This window comes from Schistocerca piceifrons, chromosome 2 (assembly GCF_021461385.2).
Source record: "Schistocerca piceifrons isolate TAMUIC-IGC-003096 chromosome 2, iqSchPice1.1, whole genome shotgun sequence".
In the NCBI taxonomy this organism is placed as follows: domain Eukaryota; kingdom Metazoa; phylum Arthropoda; class Insecta; order Orthoptera; family Acrididae; genus Schistocerca; species Schistocerca piceifrons.
In genome coordinates, this window is record NC_060139.1 from 705,212,809 (window position 1) to 705,232,799 (window position 19,991).

General features: G+C 37.0%; 1 protein-coding gene across 3 annotated transcripts in view; it reads left to right on the plus strand.

The window, feature by feature from the left end:
- LOC124774939 (obscurin) overlaps positions 1-19,991 on the plus strand; it is a 694,794-nt gene that overhangs the window by 517,044 nt on the left and 157,759 nt on the right. For all 3 annotated transcript variants that reach the window (XM_047249630.1, XM_047249632.1, XM_047249631.1), the window contains 4 exons: positions 5,818-6,011; positions 11,202-11,360; positions 13,893-14,137; positions 16,629-16,930. In XM_047249630.1, coding sequence (XP_047105586.1) covers positions 5,818-6,011; positions 11,202-11,360; positions 13,893-14,137; positions 16,629-16,930 — 900 coding nt within the window. The remainder of the gene's footprint in view (positions 1-5,817; positions 6,012-11,201; positions 11,361-13,892; positions 14,138-16,628; positions 16,931-19,991) is intronic.

Below are 19,991 nucleotides of genomic sequence, written 5' to 3' on the forward strand. Positions count from 1 at the left end.
CTACTCTATCCTGTGCAAGCTTCTTCATCTCCCAGTACCTACTGCAACCTACATCCTTCTGAATCTGCTTAGTGTATTCATCTCTTGGTCTCCCTCTATGATTTTTACCCTCCACGCTGCCCTCCAATACTAAATTGGTGATCCCTTGATGCCTCAGAACATGTCCTACCAACCGATCCCTTCTTCTGGTCACGTTGTGCCACAAACTTCTCTTCTCCCCAATCCTATTCAATACTTCCTCATTAGTTATGTGATCTACCCATCTAATCTTCAGCATTCTTCTGTAGCACCACATTTCGAAAGCTTCTATTCTCTTCTTGTCTAAACTATTTATCGTCCATGTTTCACTTCCATACATGGCTACACTCCATACGAATACTTTCAGAAATGACTTCCTGACACTTAAATCAATACTGGATGTTAACAAATTTCTCTTCTTCTGAAACGCTTTCCTTGCCATTGCCAGCCTACATTTTATATCCTCTCTACTTCGACCATCATCAGTTATTTTGCTCCCCAAATAGCAAAACTCCTTTACTACTTTAAGTGCCTCATTTCCTAATCTAATTCCCTCAGCATCACCCGACTTAATTAGACTACATTCCATTATCCTTGTTTTGCTTTTGTTGATGTTCATCTTATATCCTCCTTTCAAGACACTGTCCATTCCATTCAACTGCTCTTCCAAGTCCTTTGCTGTCTCTGACAGAATTACAATGTCATCGGCGAACCTCAAAGTTTTTATTTCTTCTCCATGAATTTTAATACCTACTCCTAATTTTTCTTTTGTTTCCTTTACTGCTTGCTCAATATACAGATTGAACAACATCGGGGAGAGGCTACAACCCTGTCTTAGTCCCTTCCCAACCACTGCTTCCCTTTCATGTCCCCCGACTCTTATAACTGCCATCTGGTTTCTGTACAAATTGTAAATAGCCTTTCGCTCCCTGTATTTTACCCCTGCCACCTTTAGAATTTGAAAGAGAGTATTCCAGTCAACATTGTCAAAAGCTTTCTCTAAGTCTACAAATGCTAGAAACATAGGTTTGCCTTTCCTTAATCTTTCTTCTAAGATAAGTCGTAAGGTCAGTATTGCCTCACGTGTTCCAGTGTTTCTACGGAATCCAAACTGATCTTCCCCGAGGTTGGCTTCTACCAGTTTTTCCATTCGTCTGTAAAGAATTCGTGTTAGTATTTTGCAGCTGTGACTTATTAAGCTAATAGTTCGGTAATTTTCACATCTGTCAACACCTGCTTTCTTTGGGATTGGAATTATTATATTCTTCTTGAAGTCTGAGGGTATTTCGCCTGTTTCATACATCTTGCTCACAGATGGTAGAGTTTTGTCAGGACTGGCTCTCCCACGGCCGTCAGTAGTTCCAATGGAATATTGTCTACTCCGGGGGCCTTGTTTCGACTCAGGTCTTTCAGTGCTCTGTCAAACTCTTCACGCAGTATCATATCTCCCATTTCATCTTCATCTACATCCTCTTCCATTTCCATAATATTGTCCTCAAGTACATCGCCCTTGTATAGACCCTCTATATACTCCTTCCACCTTTCTGCTTTCCCTTCTTTGCTTGGAACTGGGTTTCCATCTGAGCTCTTGATATTCATACAAGTCGTTCTCTTATCTCCAAAGGTCTCTACTTCTTATGAACGCCAATTTGCGGTTTTTTCCACATTCCACAGCACTATGCACTGAACGCTTGTTTTAAGGTCCATAAGTAAAAATTATCAATATACCGTAATATTACAAGCAACTGAGGAAGACAGGACTACCAAAGTTGAAGATGACATCACACATGTATTTACATTTACCTTCGATGTTATCGATACAACTGCAGAGATCGATACATGCTCATGTAGTCGATTTAGGTTAATTACGTCACGATGACGCGAACTACGTCACTATGACGTAGGGCTCTCCTCACCCAGCGTGAAACGAATTAGGTTAATTACGTCACGATGACGCGAACCTACGTCACTATGACGTAGGGCTCTCCTCACCCAGCGTGAAATGAATGCTACCCATTCTACCACGAAAGGGACAGATTGCCTCATCTATTGTCAGATTCAAGCCTGGATGAAAACTACTTTTGCTTTTATTCACAAAGAAATAAAAAAAAGGCCTCACTTTGTGAAGTGGGTCATGTTTTTCTTTGCCTTTGCTAATGAACGTAGCATTGTCATTCAAGTGTAACATCGACAACATAGCGAAAAATCGATCGCGACTCAACGATTTACTCGCAAATCCTGTCTGTAAAAGCGGGTCTGTTGACCAATAATCACTGATTTTCGGCAATTTGACGACGCACATATGCAAAATAATACTGAAAAACCAGTAAATTTCTTGCAATTTTACTGCAGACCACTTATGCCAAATAGAGTTTATTTTCAGGCTACCTAGGCGTTTCATTGCCGTAAAGGCTGGTCCACACGCAACGATCTGTCTGCGCAAATGTCTGCGCACATCACATGTGCGCAGACAGATCGTTGCGTGTGGACAGAAGATTTGCACCAACCTGAGGTGTGTGCAAACCTGGAAGTTGGAGTTGGAGGTTTGAGCGAAACCTCTCAAATCTGTGGGTTCAAACCACATCTGCGCAGACAAGTTGGAGCGTGTGGACAGGAGATCGCCGCAAAACTGGCGAGAAACAGCTGTTTGCTCAGTCTAGTGTTTATATTTGGGCGCACAGGGCATTAAAATGGCTGGTACTCGTCATTGAAATATATAGAAACCACCCAGGTTTGTGGAAGATTAAAAGTAAAGAACATAGTGACCGAGACAAAAAGACAGCCGCATACAATGCTCTAATTGAAAAATTGCGAGCAGTTGACGTCTCGGCAAACAGAGAAACGGTAATAAAAAATAAAAAAATTCGTTGCGAACTGGCGAAATTATTTGCGGATGGATGTCGAAACTTAAAATTATCTCTTAAAGCTTGTAACCCCTCATATTATAAGAAAAAAATACTTGTATGAGAAGGGCAATTTCTCCTCATGAACGGCTGGCGGTATCATTAAGATTCCTAGCAACAGGAAGGAGCTACAAGGATTTGGAATTTTCATCTGCAATGTCGAAACAAGCATTGAGTGAAATAATACCCAACAGATGTGAAGCTATTTACGCTTTCCTGAAGGATGAGTTCATCAAGGCAAGTCAAGTAAATTAAGTCTGTCAGCGAATTGTTTACCGAAAAGAGTTATCCAAAGTTGAGAAATCTAGAAGATCTGGTGTAGGAGTAGATCAAGTATACCAGCCAACGTTATGGTATTTTGATCTGCTTGTCTTTCTTAGTGATCAAGAAACGCCAAGACCAATAACGTTACCAGCGTGCCAATTCGTTTCACTTTTGATGAGCCGAATAACGTCGTCATCAAAGAAATAACTAAAATATTGAAGCTCCTCAGTGGCATCTGAAAAATGCGATTCTACGCCGACTACTTCCTTGAAATCCGGCAGTGCTAGCTGACAGTCTAGTTCCGACCAATGTTGCTCTTTGTGCTCAGTGAGGCACATACGACCAGGTAGCACAGATGGTGACTGATGGACTGTACCACTGTCTGCATAGAAAAAAATAAAGCTAAGTTTGGCACTAAGAGGTACTAACTTCAAGTGAAGTAATGAACACTACTCACAATACAAAATGCGGTAATAAAATCTTCACTTTATAAGCAATTGAGACACATACATACCTCAATCATCACTTGTACTTTCGTCTGGAGAGTACGAATCCTCTTTGTCAGAATCACCAATTTCAGATCCTGCATCTCCATATAGTATAACTAAGATCTCGGCCTCCGTCAACTCGCTGCGCGCCATTTTCACGATCGTAAACACCTGTCAATGAACTGCAGATAACTTCGTCTTTGCAGTGCTCACAACGGCTCCCACGATGAGATAGCCGATAAATGGTAACCTCTTGCGGAAGAAGAAAAAACTACCTCCACATTAGTTGACGAAACGGCTTCGGAGACGCGCTAAACGCGCTTGCGGAGCCAAATAAAGGCTCGCCCGTACGGTATACGGGCGCCGTCGCCAACGTCAGGGCGGCCGCGCCCGTATGGCGTACGGGCGCTGTGCTGTAAGTGTTGAGCCAAGTTTGTAATACACTCTTATATTTATTTGATAGTACTGTATGAGCTGAGTATGGCAGCTTATTGAAAAACCTTATACTCAAGTATTTATAGTTAGTATGGACTACAGCAAGTCTTGAGGAAGGCAAATCCAATAAATGTTTATTTCTGGTATTGTGTACATGCACATCCCATCTTATGTTGAATTTTTCCAGATTTTCTCTGTGATACATCAAACAGTTAGTCTTAGAAGTTTTACTGTTTTATTTTCATTTTCAGCTATGTTTAAATTAAAAATTATTTCTTCTGTGTGTATGTGTGTCTGAGAGGGAGGGGTTTTTTTCCGCAGCTGATTGGCATGGCACCAGTGATTAGTCATTTGCATCATTTTCGTGTTCTCAGCTAGTACACTTAGTAAAGTCTCTCCTTTTGATATTAATGTCATGTCATCAGCACATAGTACGTTTTTACATGGTATATTATTTGAAAAGTCATTAATGTAGGCAACAAACAGGAAAGGCCCAAGAACAGAGCCTTGGGGTATTCCTCTTTTTATTGGGAGTATTTCTGACCTCTGCTTACTCGCATATACAATCTATAATCTATTAGCTAAATAAGATTTGAATAAACTGAGTGATTTACCTTCTGTGCCATAATATTCAGACGTTCTGATGATTATGACATGTGACACTGAGTCAAATATTTTGCTTAAATCAGTAAGTGCTCAAAATATATATAGATTTTTTTCATACACTTCATAAACATTATTTACCAAAGCTTCGACTGCTTTCATGGTTGATAGATGTTTATGCATATAATTTTTTAGTATCTTGGATGTGATTGGTAGTATTGAAATGGGTCTGCAGTTATTTGGGAAGTTTTTATCACAATTTTTATTTACAGATAATACAACTGTGAGCTTGAGACATTCTGGGAAAATTCCTTCATCTAGTACGCTGTTAGACAGTGAAAGAAGTGGCATTTTGTTTTCCTTTGCTATACACTTTATGATGAAATTACTGAGTCCAAAATAATCTTCTGTTTTGGAATTGCTTAGTTTGTGCATCGATTTATGAATGTCATTTAAAGTGATTGGGGTCTATGTAAATTTCTCAGTTGTTTGTTTTGCATAAGTTAACAGGGCTTGAGCATCTAATGCAGAATGATTGAGTGGAGTGGTAGTCCTGGCAATATTCATAAATTATTCATTGGATGTATCACAGTCAGTAGGGATACAGTTTTCTTTATTGATATTATTAATTTCAATTTTGTATGTAATCCAGTTTATTGATATTCTAATGCAATTATTTACTGTGTTTCACAAAATATGACGCTATAATAAGTCAGTCATTTGACAGAGTGTGCAAAAATGCCACACTCAGGAAGCTAAGCAGTTACAAACATGTTCAGATATCTTCATCAAAACTAGTGCAGAAATTAAGTATTTATGTGCAGCTTACAAGGTATGAGGTACCTCTCAGAAATATTAATGCCATATGTTCCATCAGTATATGTGCACATCCACATCCTTTTGTCAGCGCTTTAAAATAGAAAATAGATGTGAGTATAATGTATGTACCTTCATTACAAAACAATATGAAGATTCAGTTCCCCAAAAACCTATAGATAAAGTCAAATATGATGTAACATTCAATTGTATATATATTTATCCTCTTTTCCATTTTGGAAGACATGTCATGCAAAGAATTAACCAATTTTGGGCTTTATTATTTGTAGCAAGGGCAAGAGATGCACCTGAAGAAAAACCAGCATTCCTACACGGTCTGAGAGATGTTACAGTTGAGGAAGGTGACAGTCTCACTTTGACTGCTCCATTTATTGGAAATCCAATACCAGATGTGTCGTGGAGCAAAGATGGAACGTCTCTTTCACCATCTGATCGCATTCTGTTAACATGTGATGGAAGAAAGGTAATTAGAACTTTTGATCCAACTATATCATCCCGCACTTGGAAAAACTGCGTATTATAAAATGCTGTACATTAAACTCAGTTCATGAAAACAACATACATTTTCATGTTCTCTCACTTATGATCATTGTGTTAATGTGAAAAGATTGCTGTAAGATGCAGAAACAAGATTTATTTATTTTTTATTTTTATTTTTTATTATTTTTTTAATCCAGGTAAGATGTGATTTATTAGACCAGTCACGTATAGGACCATTGCTTTGTGAGGATCTGTATTTTCACACATCATATTATTTACTGTATTTAGTATTTTCTAGGCTTATTTTTTTTAGTTTGGCTCCATATTGGGTATTAATAGTTACGCACCAAAAAGCTAGTTAAACTAACACACCCATTTGGTCAACAGTGCTCTGAGATGCAGATTCTGTGATGTATGCGTTTCAATAAAATAGGATATAAGCAGACAGATAAAAAATCTACTCACCAAGTCGCAGCAGGAGGACACATATAAAGCTTTCAGAGCCAGTGGCTCCTTCTCCCAGCGGAAGAGTTGAAGGGGAAGGGAGAAGGATGAAGGAAAATGACTGGATAAGTTAAGGAAAAGGGGTAGAGTTTGAAAAAGTCATCCAGAACCCCTAGTCAGGGGAGACTTACCAGATGGGATGAGAAGGAAATATAATAGGGATGAAATTGCACCCATCTTGAGATTATGGTATGTTTAATCATTTGTGCCATGTTTATAATATACCTGAAGTTTCACTGTGAAGAAATTCATTATGCCCAGAATGAATTTTCATACTGCAGCAAAGTGTGTGCTGATTTGAATCTTTCTGGCAGATTAAAACTGTCTGCTGGACATGTACTTGAATGTAGGACCTTAGCCTTTCACGGAAAATAGTCTACCGACTGAGCTGCCCCAGCAAGACTCACAACTCACCCTAACAGCTTCTCCTTTGACAGTACCTCATTTCATACCTTCCAAACTTAACAGAAGGTATCTAGAATACCTAGCAAGGAATTGAGGTACTGGCAGAAGTGAAGCTCTGAGGATCAGTCATGAGTCATGCTTGAGTAATTCAATCCACAGAGCATTTACCCATGAAAAGCAAGGATGCCAGGTTCGATTACTGGTCCAGCACACAATTTTAATCTGCTAGGAAGTTTCAAATTGGAACATACTCCACTGCAGAATGAGAATTCACTCTGTAAACTATACTCCAGGCTGTGGATCAGCCATGTCTCCACAATACTCTTTCTTACAAGAGGGCTAGTCCTGTAAGACATGCAGGAGAAGTTCTGTGAATTTTGGGAGGTAGGAAATGAGGTACTGATGGAAGTGAAGCTGTGAGTTTGGGTATTGAATCGCACTTGGATAGCTCAGTTGGTAGAGCTTTTACATGTGAAAGATAAAAGATTTAAATCCCAGTCCGGCTCACAGTTTTAATGTGCCAGGAAGTTTCAAATTCATTGTATGTTGGGGCATACAGGATTTTACTGAGTCAAAGTGTGGCTTGAATTGATCTTATGAGAAGGAACAATTTGAACAATAAACAATACATTTTGTGTTAATCATTAATTATGCATAATGTAATATGCTAATGAAGAAATGTGCAATTGGCTGATTAGAGAAACAGGTGTGGGCAGGAGTAATGTAGCACTATTGCTAATATCTTCATGGAAATTTCATGCCCTATTGCAGTATAGTGACAGCAGCTTTCTAATGTGGAAGACGAAGGAAAAGAATCTTATGATTTACTACTGAAGGGAAAATTTAATGGCCATCGGCATGATTACCACCAAATTGTCAATTGGGATGAATGGGTGTAGGCAGAGGGCAACTGGCAACACAATATCCTGTTGCAGAGGATGTGCTACAGCATGACAGCTATGACCTTGGTGCCTGTTGCACCACACATGCCATCAGGATTCTTCCACCAGACACCAGTTTCTCAGAACTCGTGCTACAACATGTCCTTGCTTCTCGGCACCCATATGGGCTTAATTTACATTGATTTCTTTGAGCTCAGAATTTCTTCACAGTAGTTATCCCTCTCTTCACTCCATTTTAGTTTTCTACATCTTTCATTTATACAAGAGTCCCTCTAATTTTTTGTCAACAAAAGTCTTTATTCACCCTTGAGACCTCAAACGTGTCAGGGAAAAGTGCTAAAACTTGTCTGGAAATCAGGAAAATATCAAGAAATTTCATTTGGGGAAACTAGTAGCAACTCTGAAGATGCAACTTAATTTTTAAGCATTTTTTAAATAACATTTTTTACCATTTTTATTATTAGATTGTAAATCCTTGCAATTTTTTTTATTTTTATTTTTTTTTATATAAAACTGAACTGACCTTTGAAATCCCTGAACTTTCTTCTTCTTCTTTGTCATCATTGTTTTCCTCTCCATATATAAAATGGTCATTGAGAGCATTACTTATGCCTCACTTCCTGAAAGATTTGACAATAATCTCTTTTCTCACTCTAGATCACGACTGTGTTATCCACTGACACACTTGTTTGATGGTAGATCGTTTTAAAGCTCCCTTCAGTGTGAATTCATGTCGAGTTTCATCCGTCATCCATTTGTTCCATTCCTCTCTCATAGACGCTTTAAATGGTTTATTTATCATGAGATCAAGAGTTTGCAAGTGTGAAGTAAGTCATCCCAGAATAACAGCAAGCTTTACGTTTCCCTGTCTCAGTTTTAACAGCAAGCTCTATGTTTCCCTGTCTCAGTTTCTCTTTCACAGAATTTTTGATATAACTATTAAATTGAGCTAGCACAAGAAGAGAACTCTTTTTCAATAAAGCACCTTTACTTCTCCCCCACACTCTGTTAATCCATAATTTCATTCCAGCCTCATCCATCCAACCCTTATCATGTACATGAACAACATCACCTGGCAGTATTTCTGAAGGATTTGGTATTGTTTTGTGCTTGAAAATGATAACTGGCCCAACATGAAAGGACAGCATTGTAGTGCATTTTCTCATGTCCACTTTTTTTTTATAGTTACAGTTTTAGCACCTTTCATGGCAATAGCTCTATTACTCGGCACATCAAATGTCAGAGGACTTTTGTCCATATTCTATACTTGGCTTAGTTCCAAACTGGTTTTCTTTCTATATTGAATAATAAAGTGCTGGAAATATAATATTTTCTCTTCATACTCTTGTGACATTTTCTGAGATATTTTGGTTTTGGTTGGCATACTAAATCAGTGACGCTTCATAAACCTGTAGCACCAACCAACTCCACCCTTAGTCTGTTAAATTCCACTGTAGCACTAGCTTACGAGCATGTATTTGAATCATTTTTGTATTAATTTCAAAGCTATTTTGACAGTGTCCTTGAATCCATTTCAATACATCTTCTTCTAGTTTTGGCCATTTTGCATTCAGTCCTCTATTTTCATATTTAGTCATCCTCATTTCTTTCAGTTCTTCTTTACTAGCCCACCAATTGCCAATGGCTTTTTCTGTTGGTGGAGGTCCGAAATACCACTCAGTTGTTCTGTTTCCATGTTCTTCTACATATGCTGTTACCTTCAATTTATAGCCCATGTCATGTAAATACCTTTTATTTTTTCCATTATAAAACTAGCTAGTAACAAAAATAATCTACTGTTACTGATAATACAAATCACTTTCAATTTAAGTTCACTGGCACCATAGACTGCAGTGACACTTCATAGGATAGACAGTGTTCTGGGTTTGTGATGGCAGGATGGGAGAGAGACAGTGTTAGCAAGGTTGTGAATCCCTGCAACTGGAAGAACGATATATGAAATGAAATATGGAGAAAACTGAACCCAAAAAATTCATGTCAGGTGCATTTGAAACCTGATGCTACAACATGAGATAAAATGAAATGAATCTGACAAAATATGAAATCAGGTTTCAGGAACTCCAAGCAAAGGTGAAATTTTGTTGTAAATGTTATCAGAAGACTGCAGGAGCGATGCATCCAGAATAAATTGCTTTTGAGGTATTGAGAGACAACTAATGGTGACATAGAATGCTGAACACTTTGTAATAAAGGTAGGACTGTATAATACTAATGGGATAATTATTGGCTGCCACTGATTTTTAGTATCAAGTATTAACACCTGTCATTAAAACCACTATTAAACTTTTGATATTATAGGGCTCTAAGTTTCAAATCAATGTAAAGTATCTGTATAAATCTTCAGAAATTATATGTTGCTGCTCTTAAAGTTGTAGCTGTCATTAGAAGAAAGGTAAGCGACCAGAAGCATTATGTTATACGGAATAATTATTTAATAATATTCATGTGTAAATCCAGTTTTCTAAGTGCAGAGCTCTTATATTGATATGCTATCTTTATAAAAATTAACAAAAGGCCATTTGAGTGACCAGCATGTAAAGAACTGGCACCTTAACAAGATTATAAATGGTCATGTACTGTGTATGTGGTACATTTATAAGGTGCATTCAAGAAGTTTTCATTTGAAGGCCATGCAGTCCAGAATCAGTATACCAATTAGGCAAAACTGGATTGAGCATTGAGATAATCATCCCATCGATGAACTAGTTTGAAGACACCTGTTTGGTAAAACACTATGTCCTGTTGTGTGAAGAAGTCTGTAACTGTCTGCTGCACATTCTCATCTGACAGGAATGATTGACACTTCAAGGCTTCTTTTAAGGAACGGAATGCATGATAATCATCCAGGGAGAGATCAGGACCTTAGACCAGGCACTCAAGTGTCTCTTTCTTGGGTTTGTGTGACTTCTGCATTACATTTTTGATATGGAGACTTGCATTATTATGAAGCAGCAACTCCCCTGTTGCACCATTCCACAATGGTGGTGTTTTTGACAGACATGCTGCCCCATACCCATTCTTCATTCTCTGATGGATGTCTTCAACTATTTGTCTTTCTTCAGCCAAGTAAAGAGAACAGCCTGTTGGTCCTGTTTCACCCAATTTGGTTATAACGTCGCCATAGTTCACATTTCCGCATTAAGTGCATGCTCATCAGGAAGACACGAACACCACACTTATCCCGTGGCTAAGTGTCATTGCTTATATACCTGTATTGGAACTGCAGTACATTGTATATATGCTGCAGCAATGCCCTCAAATGGAAACTTTTTGATCAGCCTTTATAATATAGATGATGATTAATACATACACATATTTAGTGCATTCTTTGATCTGCATAGGTTGGTTTGGAAATAAATCCAGCATCCCTTGATGATAGTGGTAAATATACATGCAAACTAGTAAATCCTTTGGGTGAAGATGAAACTACAGGCACTGCAACAATTAGAAAGATCTATAAAAAGCCAAATTTCACTCAGCGATTCACAGATCTCCAACAGGTAATTACGAGACATATTTTTTTATTGTTGTACTTACTATTAATAACCAGTTATATTTCGTGCAGTTCAACAAAATGCCGCTGTCTAATTGTTTCAAAGTCGACTACACAGTTTTACCTATATTTTAAGAACTTTTAATTTACTTCTGGCACTTGAAACAAAGCAGCTTTGAGTGTATCTCAGAAAGTTGCATTGGTTATGTTGCAGCCCACTGACCAGTTTGCACTGAAATGTAAGTGATGACATTTCTAGGATGCAGAAATAGTGAAATTTGACTCATTAACTTGCATAGAAATTTTGTTTAGTTATTTTGTCCCATTATTTCATATCACAATGACAACAGATGCTGCTTTATTTTGAGTGTACACCACAAGAAGATAACCAGACTGCAAAATCCTGCTTGAAATGTAAAGAGACAGGTTTTGTTATATGGTATTAGAAGACAACAGGTCATATCATCTACCAAGAAAAGAGGAGATTTTAAAGTAACACTGTTTTCTTAGAAGAAAGACCTTACAACGATGCCACTGTTTTAGCATTGGTTAAAAAGTATTGTGCCATTTTTATATTTTTTAACTTACAAGAAGTGTAAGCAAAATTTACATAAAATGTGGTGGGAACTTTGTTTTTGAGTGCATGACATCAAGTAATCACATTCTATTATCTACTAGGCTGTGGCACGATGAAAGTTCTGCTTCTTCTGCCACTAGTGTATTATGAACTTAAACAGCTTACTATTTCAGAAGTGTTTACTCCAAAATGGCCACAAGAGATTAAATCAAATGTTACTAGATATGAGCTCTATAGTGGATGTGGCAAAAGTGACTATTAAATTTTGAAACATATTCTTCAGACAATTGCCAACAGCAGTAATGTGTTTTAAGAAATGCATTACACAGAGTTGCAATGTATTCATTTGTTATTACTAGCAGTTCTGGTCATAAACCAACATCTTGGTATGAAAGAGTGAACAATATTCATGACAACTGTGCACAAAGTGAAAATTCATAAATATGAAGATGTCCATTCAATACTAACAGAATAACTCTGGATACTGAATTTAATTAATGAAAAAATGTAAAAATACAGCAATGAAGCATTTGAAAGGGAATTAGAGATGGGCAGACATGTTTATCTTTGAGAACTAGTTTACTGGTGATCAAACAAGTTTTTGGGAAACATTCCTTTTTCCTTGTTCACTATTTCTTTTTAATCTAATTGTGCATCATACATGGGTTTTACACACTTGTTTCTACATGCAATTGAGCATGGGTAAGAGGTGGGGGGCATCATATTAGTAGGGTGATGTGATGGGCCAGTTACCACAAGCCAGGTACAGAGAGACCAGACAGGCTGAACAGAAGTATGTATTACAGAACCAGTTTATGACACAGTGCAGACCATGCGTCATCATCCACTTTTAGAAATAAAAAATTTAGAAGTTTGATGATGACTTTGTAATTCTGTTAGAGACAGCAACGAACTTGGAAGAGCAGTTTAAGAGGAAGATATGATGAACATCAACAAAAGCAAAATAAGTGTAATGGACTTTTGTCAAATGACTGTGCTGAGGGTATTAGATTAGGAAATGAGGCACTAAAACTAAGTGATGAGTTTTGTTATTTGGGCGGTAAAATAACACTGATGGTGGCCAAAGTAGAGAGGATATAAATTGTAGACTGGTACTGGCAAGAAAAGTGTTTGTGAAGAGGAGGAATTTGTTAACACTGAACATAAATTTGAGTGTTAAGAAGTCTTTTCTGGAGGTATTTGTCTGGAATGAAGAATTGTGTGGAAGTGAAATGTGCACAATAATCAGTTCAGATAAGAAGCAACAGGAAGCCTTTGAAATGGGATGCAACAAGGGGGCTGAAGATTAGATGGATAGAATGTGTAACTTATGAGAGAGCACTGACTGCAGTTGGGGAAGAAATAAATTTTGTGGCATTACTTGATTGAAAAGGGGATCAGTTGATACAACACATTCTGAGAAATAAAGGAATCATCAGTTTATTGTTGGAGGGAAGTGTAGGGAGTAAAAATTGTAGAGGGAGACCAGGAGATGAATATAGTAAGTGGGAAAATGGATGTGGGTTTCAGTAGTTATTCAGAGATAAAGAGCCTAGCACAGGATAGAGTAGCATGGAGAGTTGCATCAAACCAGTCTTCGGACTGAAAAACACAGCAACAAACACACAACCAATATTGAAACAAACAACGTTTAGCTCAATGAAAATTTCACATTCATGTGGCTTGCATACACAGTATACCATGAATATTTCTTTAAAGAAAGTGAACTAACTATACTATTGTTATAAGTTTTCACTCCCAGATAAATTTCATTATTTAGATTCTTAATTTACAAGTCCTATTTTAAGAAATAGATCATTTCTGCATTGCATTTCTGTGATTTCATCATAAGTGATGCTCTGGGAGGCTGTTCATAATTACCATTCGTGAACTTATTACCTTGATAATTTTTTTGCATGTTATTCCTTTGAAAATTAAAATTGTTTTACTTTTACATTGCAGAGACCAACGTTTGATGCGAGATTTCCTGCACGGGTTACAGGTATTCCTAAACCAGATATTACATGGTATTTTAATGATAAACCAATCCAAGAATCAGATAAATATAAAATTAAAAGGGATGGTGAAACGTGTTGTCTGTTTGTGAAAGATTGTCAGCCTACTGACTCTGGCCGATACAAATGCAAGGCAATAAACAGAGATGGTGAAGACTCATGTGAAGCAAATTTGGATGTAGTCGAGAAGATGTAAGCATTTAACAACACTTATAATTTATGAATTACCTGCTAGAAGATTCTATTAACATTAAGAGGTGGCAAAGTGGTAACCCTATACTTACTTTCACAAAGTGAAATCCCCACTACAAATAATAGGAACATTTAAAATAGAAAAGATTTGCCCTAGCTTTCAGAGCTGGAAGACAGTAATTCTAAATTTCAGAGCTTATATTTGCCTTTTTTTTATCTAGGAAGAAGGGGCTGATTGGGGAAAATTGTAAAAGGGTTGAGAGAGATCTATTTACTGTGAGTGACAGGAAACAAAGGCATTTAACTTCAGAAATATTATCTCCTGGAGATCAATAGTGGTGAATCATTCTGTCTGCTTGTAGTTTTAATAGTTTTTTAAATTGAATTTTCAGCTGAAAAAAATTTATTTGTGGATTCCTAAGATAACAATGCACATGACTATTTTATTTGTTATTTGTTTGTTAATGTAACATTGTTCTCTGGAAGGGTTTAAATTGTAGGCTATCAGTATGTGCCAGATTGATATGCACTAAAAACAATCAAAGTGTGCATGCATTTATGAACTAGAAGTTACAGAAATATGCACTAAAATTACATCAGTTTTACACCTAAAAGGAACAAACCAAGGCAAAATAGGAACTCCTTACAGAGCTAGACAGTTAGAAATTTCTACCATCAACAGTTTTTGTTGCTGGCTGTTATTATTTGTGCCTGTGTCTATATACTTCTAAATGTGTGTCCAAATTCTGTGGAATAAATGACTTCCTTCCATTTGCCAAAACTTTTTCCAGTTTTGAACAGGTTCTTTTCATATAACTAAATATGGCAGTAGCTCACTCTTGCGTCCACATCAAGGGCATTTTGTAGCTAGTTTCCTTTCATACACAATGCCTGTTTCCATGTTCTCTATGAAAATGAGACAAATTTGGTAAAATTTGCAATTTGTGCATTGATAAGAAATGATAAGCCCTTAAAAGTATAGATTTTAAAATATTGCACCCAACAGTTTTATGAAAAGGTTAGATTGCTACTGACTACTTAGAGGATGTGTTAATTCACAGACAGGCACAATGAAAAGACTGCTAAACATTTAAGCTTTTAGACAAAAAAACCTTCTCCAAAAATAGAAAACATAAACACACATTCACATAAGCACAACTCACACAAAAATGGCGACTGTCTCTGGCTGGTGTGGTCTGAGATGGAGACAGTGGCCGTGTGTGCCTGTATGTGACTTAGCACCTCCCTGTGTGGAGCATAGCAGTCTATCCTCTTCATGATATTATTGTTATTTATTCTAGCATAGCAATCTAGCCTCTTCACATTGTTGTTATTTATTCTATCCTGGACTTTCATTTGCTTGACACATTGCATATATCCCCACATGCAATAATCTACTCTCTAATTATAAGGAAACACTATACTGTATACATAAAAACAGTGGAAAACTGGATGAAAAATAAACATTTACATGAAAATAAACCACTGCTCACTGAATAAACAAGTCATTGAGCAGTAGAGAATGTATACAAGACGACAGACTTATGAGCTGAATTTTTGGACTAGTACTTATTCAAAAACCTTTGTTTTAAAACTCTCCTATGTGAATGTTGTTAACAATGTTAAACTTATGGAGATCTGCATTATAACATCGCCAAAATAAAATTCGCTGACATGCTGTGGAGAAGAGCTATCATCATTGCTTATTTGAGGAAGCCACACAAGTCCTCAAACATGACAACAGCTTCAATAGGAAGCAGGAAAGCCCCAAGCTGAATGGATTGGGTTCTCATACTGTGGTAAATGACCATTCCGAGTCAGTGGAAATGACTGGGGAGAAGCCCTCAGAAATTGGGCATGGGCTAGAGTCCAGTCTGCCACCAACAGTAAAGGGTGAAGCTTCAACAATGCCAATCATATTGGCAAAACATCAGAAAAATTGTCATACAGATACCAACAGAAGAACCTGAGACAGAAGTCAGCAGGCAATGTGTCAACAAGTGGCCATGACAGTCTCAATAATTTTGTCGGTTTTCAATGTTAGTGTTTCCCTCACTATTTTTACACCTGTGTTTCCCCTTCTGATAATTAAACAATGGAAAATCCTGGATGGAATAATGCACACACACATGCACCCATGCATGCGCACATGCGCCCACACACCCACGCACGCACGCACGCGCACACACACACACACACACACACACACACACACACACACACACACACACGAGACCACAGTCTCTGGCTGCTGAGTGTATGTCTACTTCCAATGAAGGACTTTTTGCCTGAAAGCTTACCTGCTAACATTCTCTTTGTTGTGCCTGTATGCAGCTCAGCATCTCCTCTTCTGATAATTCCCTTTATGGTAGTTAAGTAGTTGCACTCCTAAGGTGATCTTTTATATGATGATTGTGTTGATATTTTCAGGTAATTCTTCACCTATGATGATATGTGTATCACTAACTTTGTAAAATACTTTATATTCTAGTGGAGAAACACAGAGAACAGAACCACCTTCTTTCATGAAGAAAATAGGTGACACTGAAGTATACAAAGGCATGACAGCAAAGTTTACTGCATGTGCTGCTGGCATTCCAGAACCTGATTTTGAATGGTATCGCAACAATGAGCGTCTATTTCCAAGTGACCGCATTAGAATGGAGCGAGAAGGTTCTGGACTCCTGAGACTTATTATAGACTCTGTTGATCCTGTTGACATAGGACGCTACCGTCTTAAAATTTTCAACCCCCATGGTGAAGCAAGCTGTGAAGCGGAACTTGCATTTGATTGTAAGTGGTATTTTTCTGTCATTATGAAGACAATCTATAAGGAACAGAAAGAGTTTTGTTGTAGCTCTCTATCAGGAGTTTATTTTAGAACCTTTACAGTCAGTTCAAAAAGCTAGACAACATATTTCTATTTGCCAAATAGGCAGCTTAAATTTTTAAAGCCATTTGTTATTAAAATTGTCAGTGTAATCTTTTTAAACATCTCCAAGAATATTTATACTATAAGAAGCCTTTAGTGGGATGTTGTTGTAGAAGACACATTGTATTATGTAATAGCACAATGAAGGTGTTAACAAAATTGAGCTGAACATTAAGTCTCATTAAAATGCTGTGCAGATATATGCTATACTAATTTGAAATCTTGAGCCTTTGAAACCATACCTGCAGAATTAACTGTATAAATGGAAAAGAGTGAATCAATTTGCTTATGTACATCATCAATGATCATAATCAGTAACATAAAACATGTAATCTTGGAGTATATGTAAAATAGAAAAGTGTAGTAAGAAGCTGGTCTGTCAGAAATGTGAACCTTACATCTTGCAGTGCTGGTCTTCAGTGAAGTTTAGCTAGTATTTTATTGGTCCATCTATAATATTAGAGAAAACAGATAATTACAATTTTTTGAATGCTCTGTCCCATCTTTCAATATGAGTTAAAATTGTTATGCAATTGTAGACATCAAGATATAAATATATAGATAACACTAGGGCACATAACTTCTGCACATGTTGAGAAATAACTTGAGGTTCCTAGCAAAAAATTCAAATATATACATCAAGTAGTCCAACATAATTTTCACTTACAAAGGAATGGTCACACTTATCATGTCGAAATCTGTGTTGCTTTTTCTACCACTGTGAGTTAATATTGAAAAAAGTCCTTTCACAATATTTTAGCTGTGAGAACAACCTGAAAGTCATTACAAAAACTTTATGAAGTAAGACATTTGCCGCATGGTTTCAGTGCTTGTAACTGCCTATTGCACAGCCTTGGCCTCTTTTTTGCTACGATATTCCAGTGCCATCTTGGGACAAGGTGATGTTATCTATGTGCTGCTTTCTTGGCACAATAATGAGAGAGCTGATTCACCCAGTCACAGCGATTGTAGGGTAATTAAAATCATTGAGAAGTACAACTGATATGTATCTACAGAATTCTTTCCAAATTGCTATGGAATAGACACAATTAAATACATGGTTTAGAACATGTCAAAATTAATTTTATTTGTTGTAACCACTGCAAAAATGCAAAATATTGAAACAATAAACATACATTTTTGTGCACCAAGAACATACAGGTAATGACAATGTATGACAGTCCTACGAGCTACAGACATTATTAGACATCCTAAGGTAAAACAGGGTGAGGCCTAATATAAGTATATTTCAAGGATTGTCACACATATTTAATCATATTTTGAAACCATGTACAGGAAAACTGATAATATATTATTATTATTATTATTATCGTTAATTCCCCATTAAGGAGAGTGTTAAAACACAATCAATATTCACAATGACAATATGGTACATAAATTGGTACATTTCAAATTTATGGCACTTTTTTCTGTCTCTTTCTTTTCTCTTCCCAAAAACCTCTCATAAATTCACTGTGTTTCTTCTTCCTCTCTTCTGTCCACTTCTTTCCTGATTTCTTCTCTTTTGGTGTTTCTTCAAATTTCTGTTTGTTGATTTTTTCTCTGTATTTTCCTCTGTTTGATATTTCTTCTGTGGAGATGTTTAGATTTTTGAGGTCTTCCATGGTTTCCTTTACCCAGTTAGTTTTCACCTTATTCATCACCACTATGTTAAAAATCTTCTTGGTCAGCCTATTTTCATTCACCCTACGAATGTGCCCATAGAATTTTGCCCTTCTTTTTCTGATATTGTCTGTAATTGTCTCTGCCTGTTTGTACAATTCCTTTGTTGGTCTCTTTACCCAGATCCCCTGTCTTATTGCAGCATGAGAATGTTGTCACAGTGGCAGACCAGAAACAGCAGTGATCTGCACACAATAATTTTCTCTGTTAAGTTTTCTGTAAAATGTTTTCCACTGACATAAAAATTCTCTGTCTAACAGTTCAATTACAGTCATGATGCCAGGTGTAATCTGAAGCATCTCTACTTCTTTGTCAGGGTGAGCTCAAAATACAGCTTTCAATGGATCAGAACTTTTGTTAACTGACCATGAATCTAGAAGGAGAAGAGACTTGTTGCCACAGAACAGAAGAAAGCACGATGCATGAACCCATAATGTTTCATTTCCTATTTTTCCTGCCCTCGATGCATCTACCACAAGATTGTCTGTGTAGAACATTGTTCTTTTGACAAGTGGTCCAAAACATTCAATTGATCCTTGAAAACACATACAGTTCAAGCAGCAGTGAACCATCCAGACTAATTATGGGCAAGAGTGTATGAGTGTGCGGGTGCAGTCATGGACTGCGCAGTCACCTCTATATGTTTCTCCCCTTTGAATGACAGTTTTCTCTTGGCACACACTTCTTTTTTATATGAGTGTGCGGGTGCAGTCATGGACTGTGCAGTCGCCTCTGTATGTTTTTCCCCTTTGAATGACAGTCTTCTCTTAGCACACATTTCTTTTTGAAAACTAGACTGATATGCATTGTAAATGTAAGATTCACTAAAACTAGTGATCTTATGCTTCACATTCGTAGTAAAAGGTTCTATCATGTTTGTTTGAATCACTTCATTTACAAATCTGTTCGAATCACTTCATTTACTGATCTGTTTGAATCACTTCATTTACTTATCTGTTTCTCAATACAAATTTTGTTATTTTTCGTGCCACAATTTTATGTGAGCTTTTGAAGTGACTGATCAAACTTTGAGAAGTTGTAAATTCTGCAGCACCTATTGTGATGGCAATATCTAATGGCCAATCACATAAAGTTATATCACTGACACTAAATGATTTTTGTCTGGCTTTGATAAATAGCTCATAAAACATGCATTTAACTCAAAATCCAATCATCTCTTGTGTCATCCAGCAACTTCCTTTTTCCATCTATACAATTAACATTCAGAACAGAGAAAGT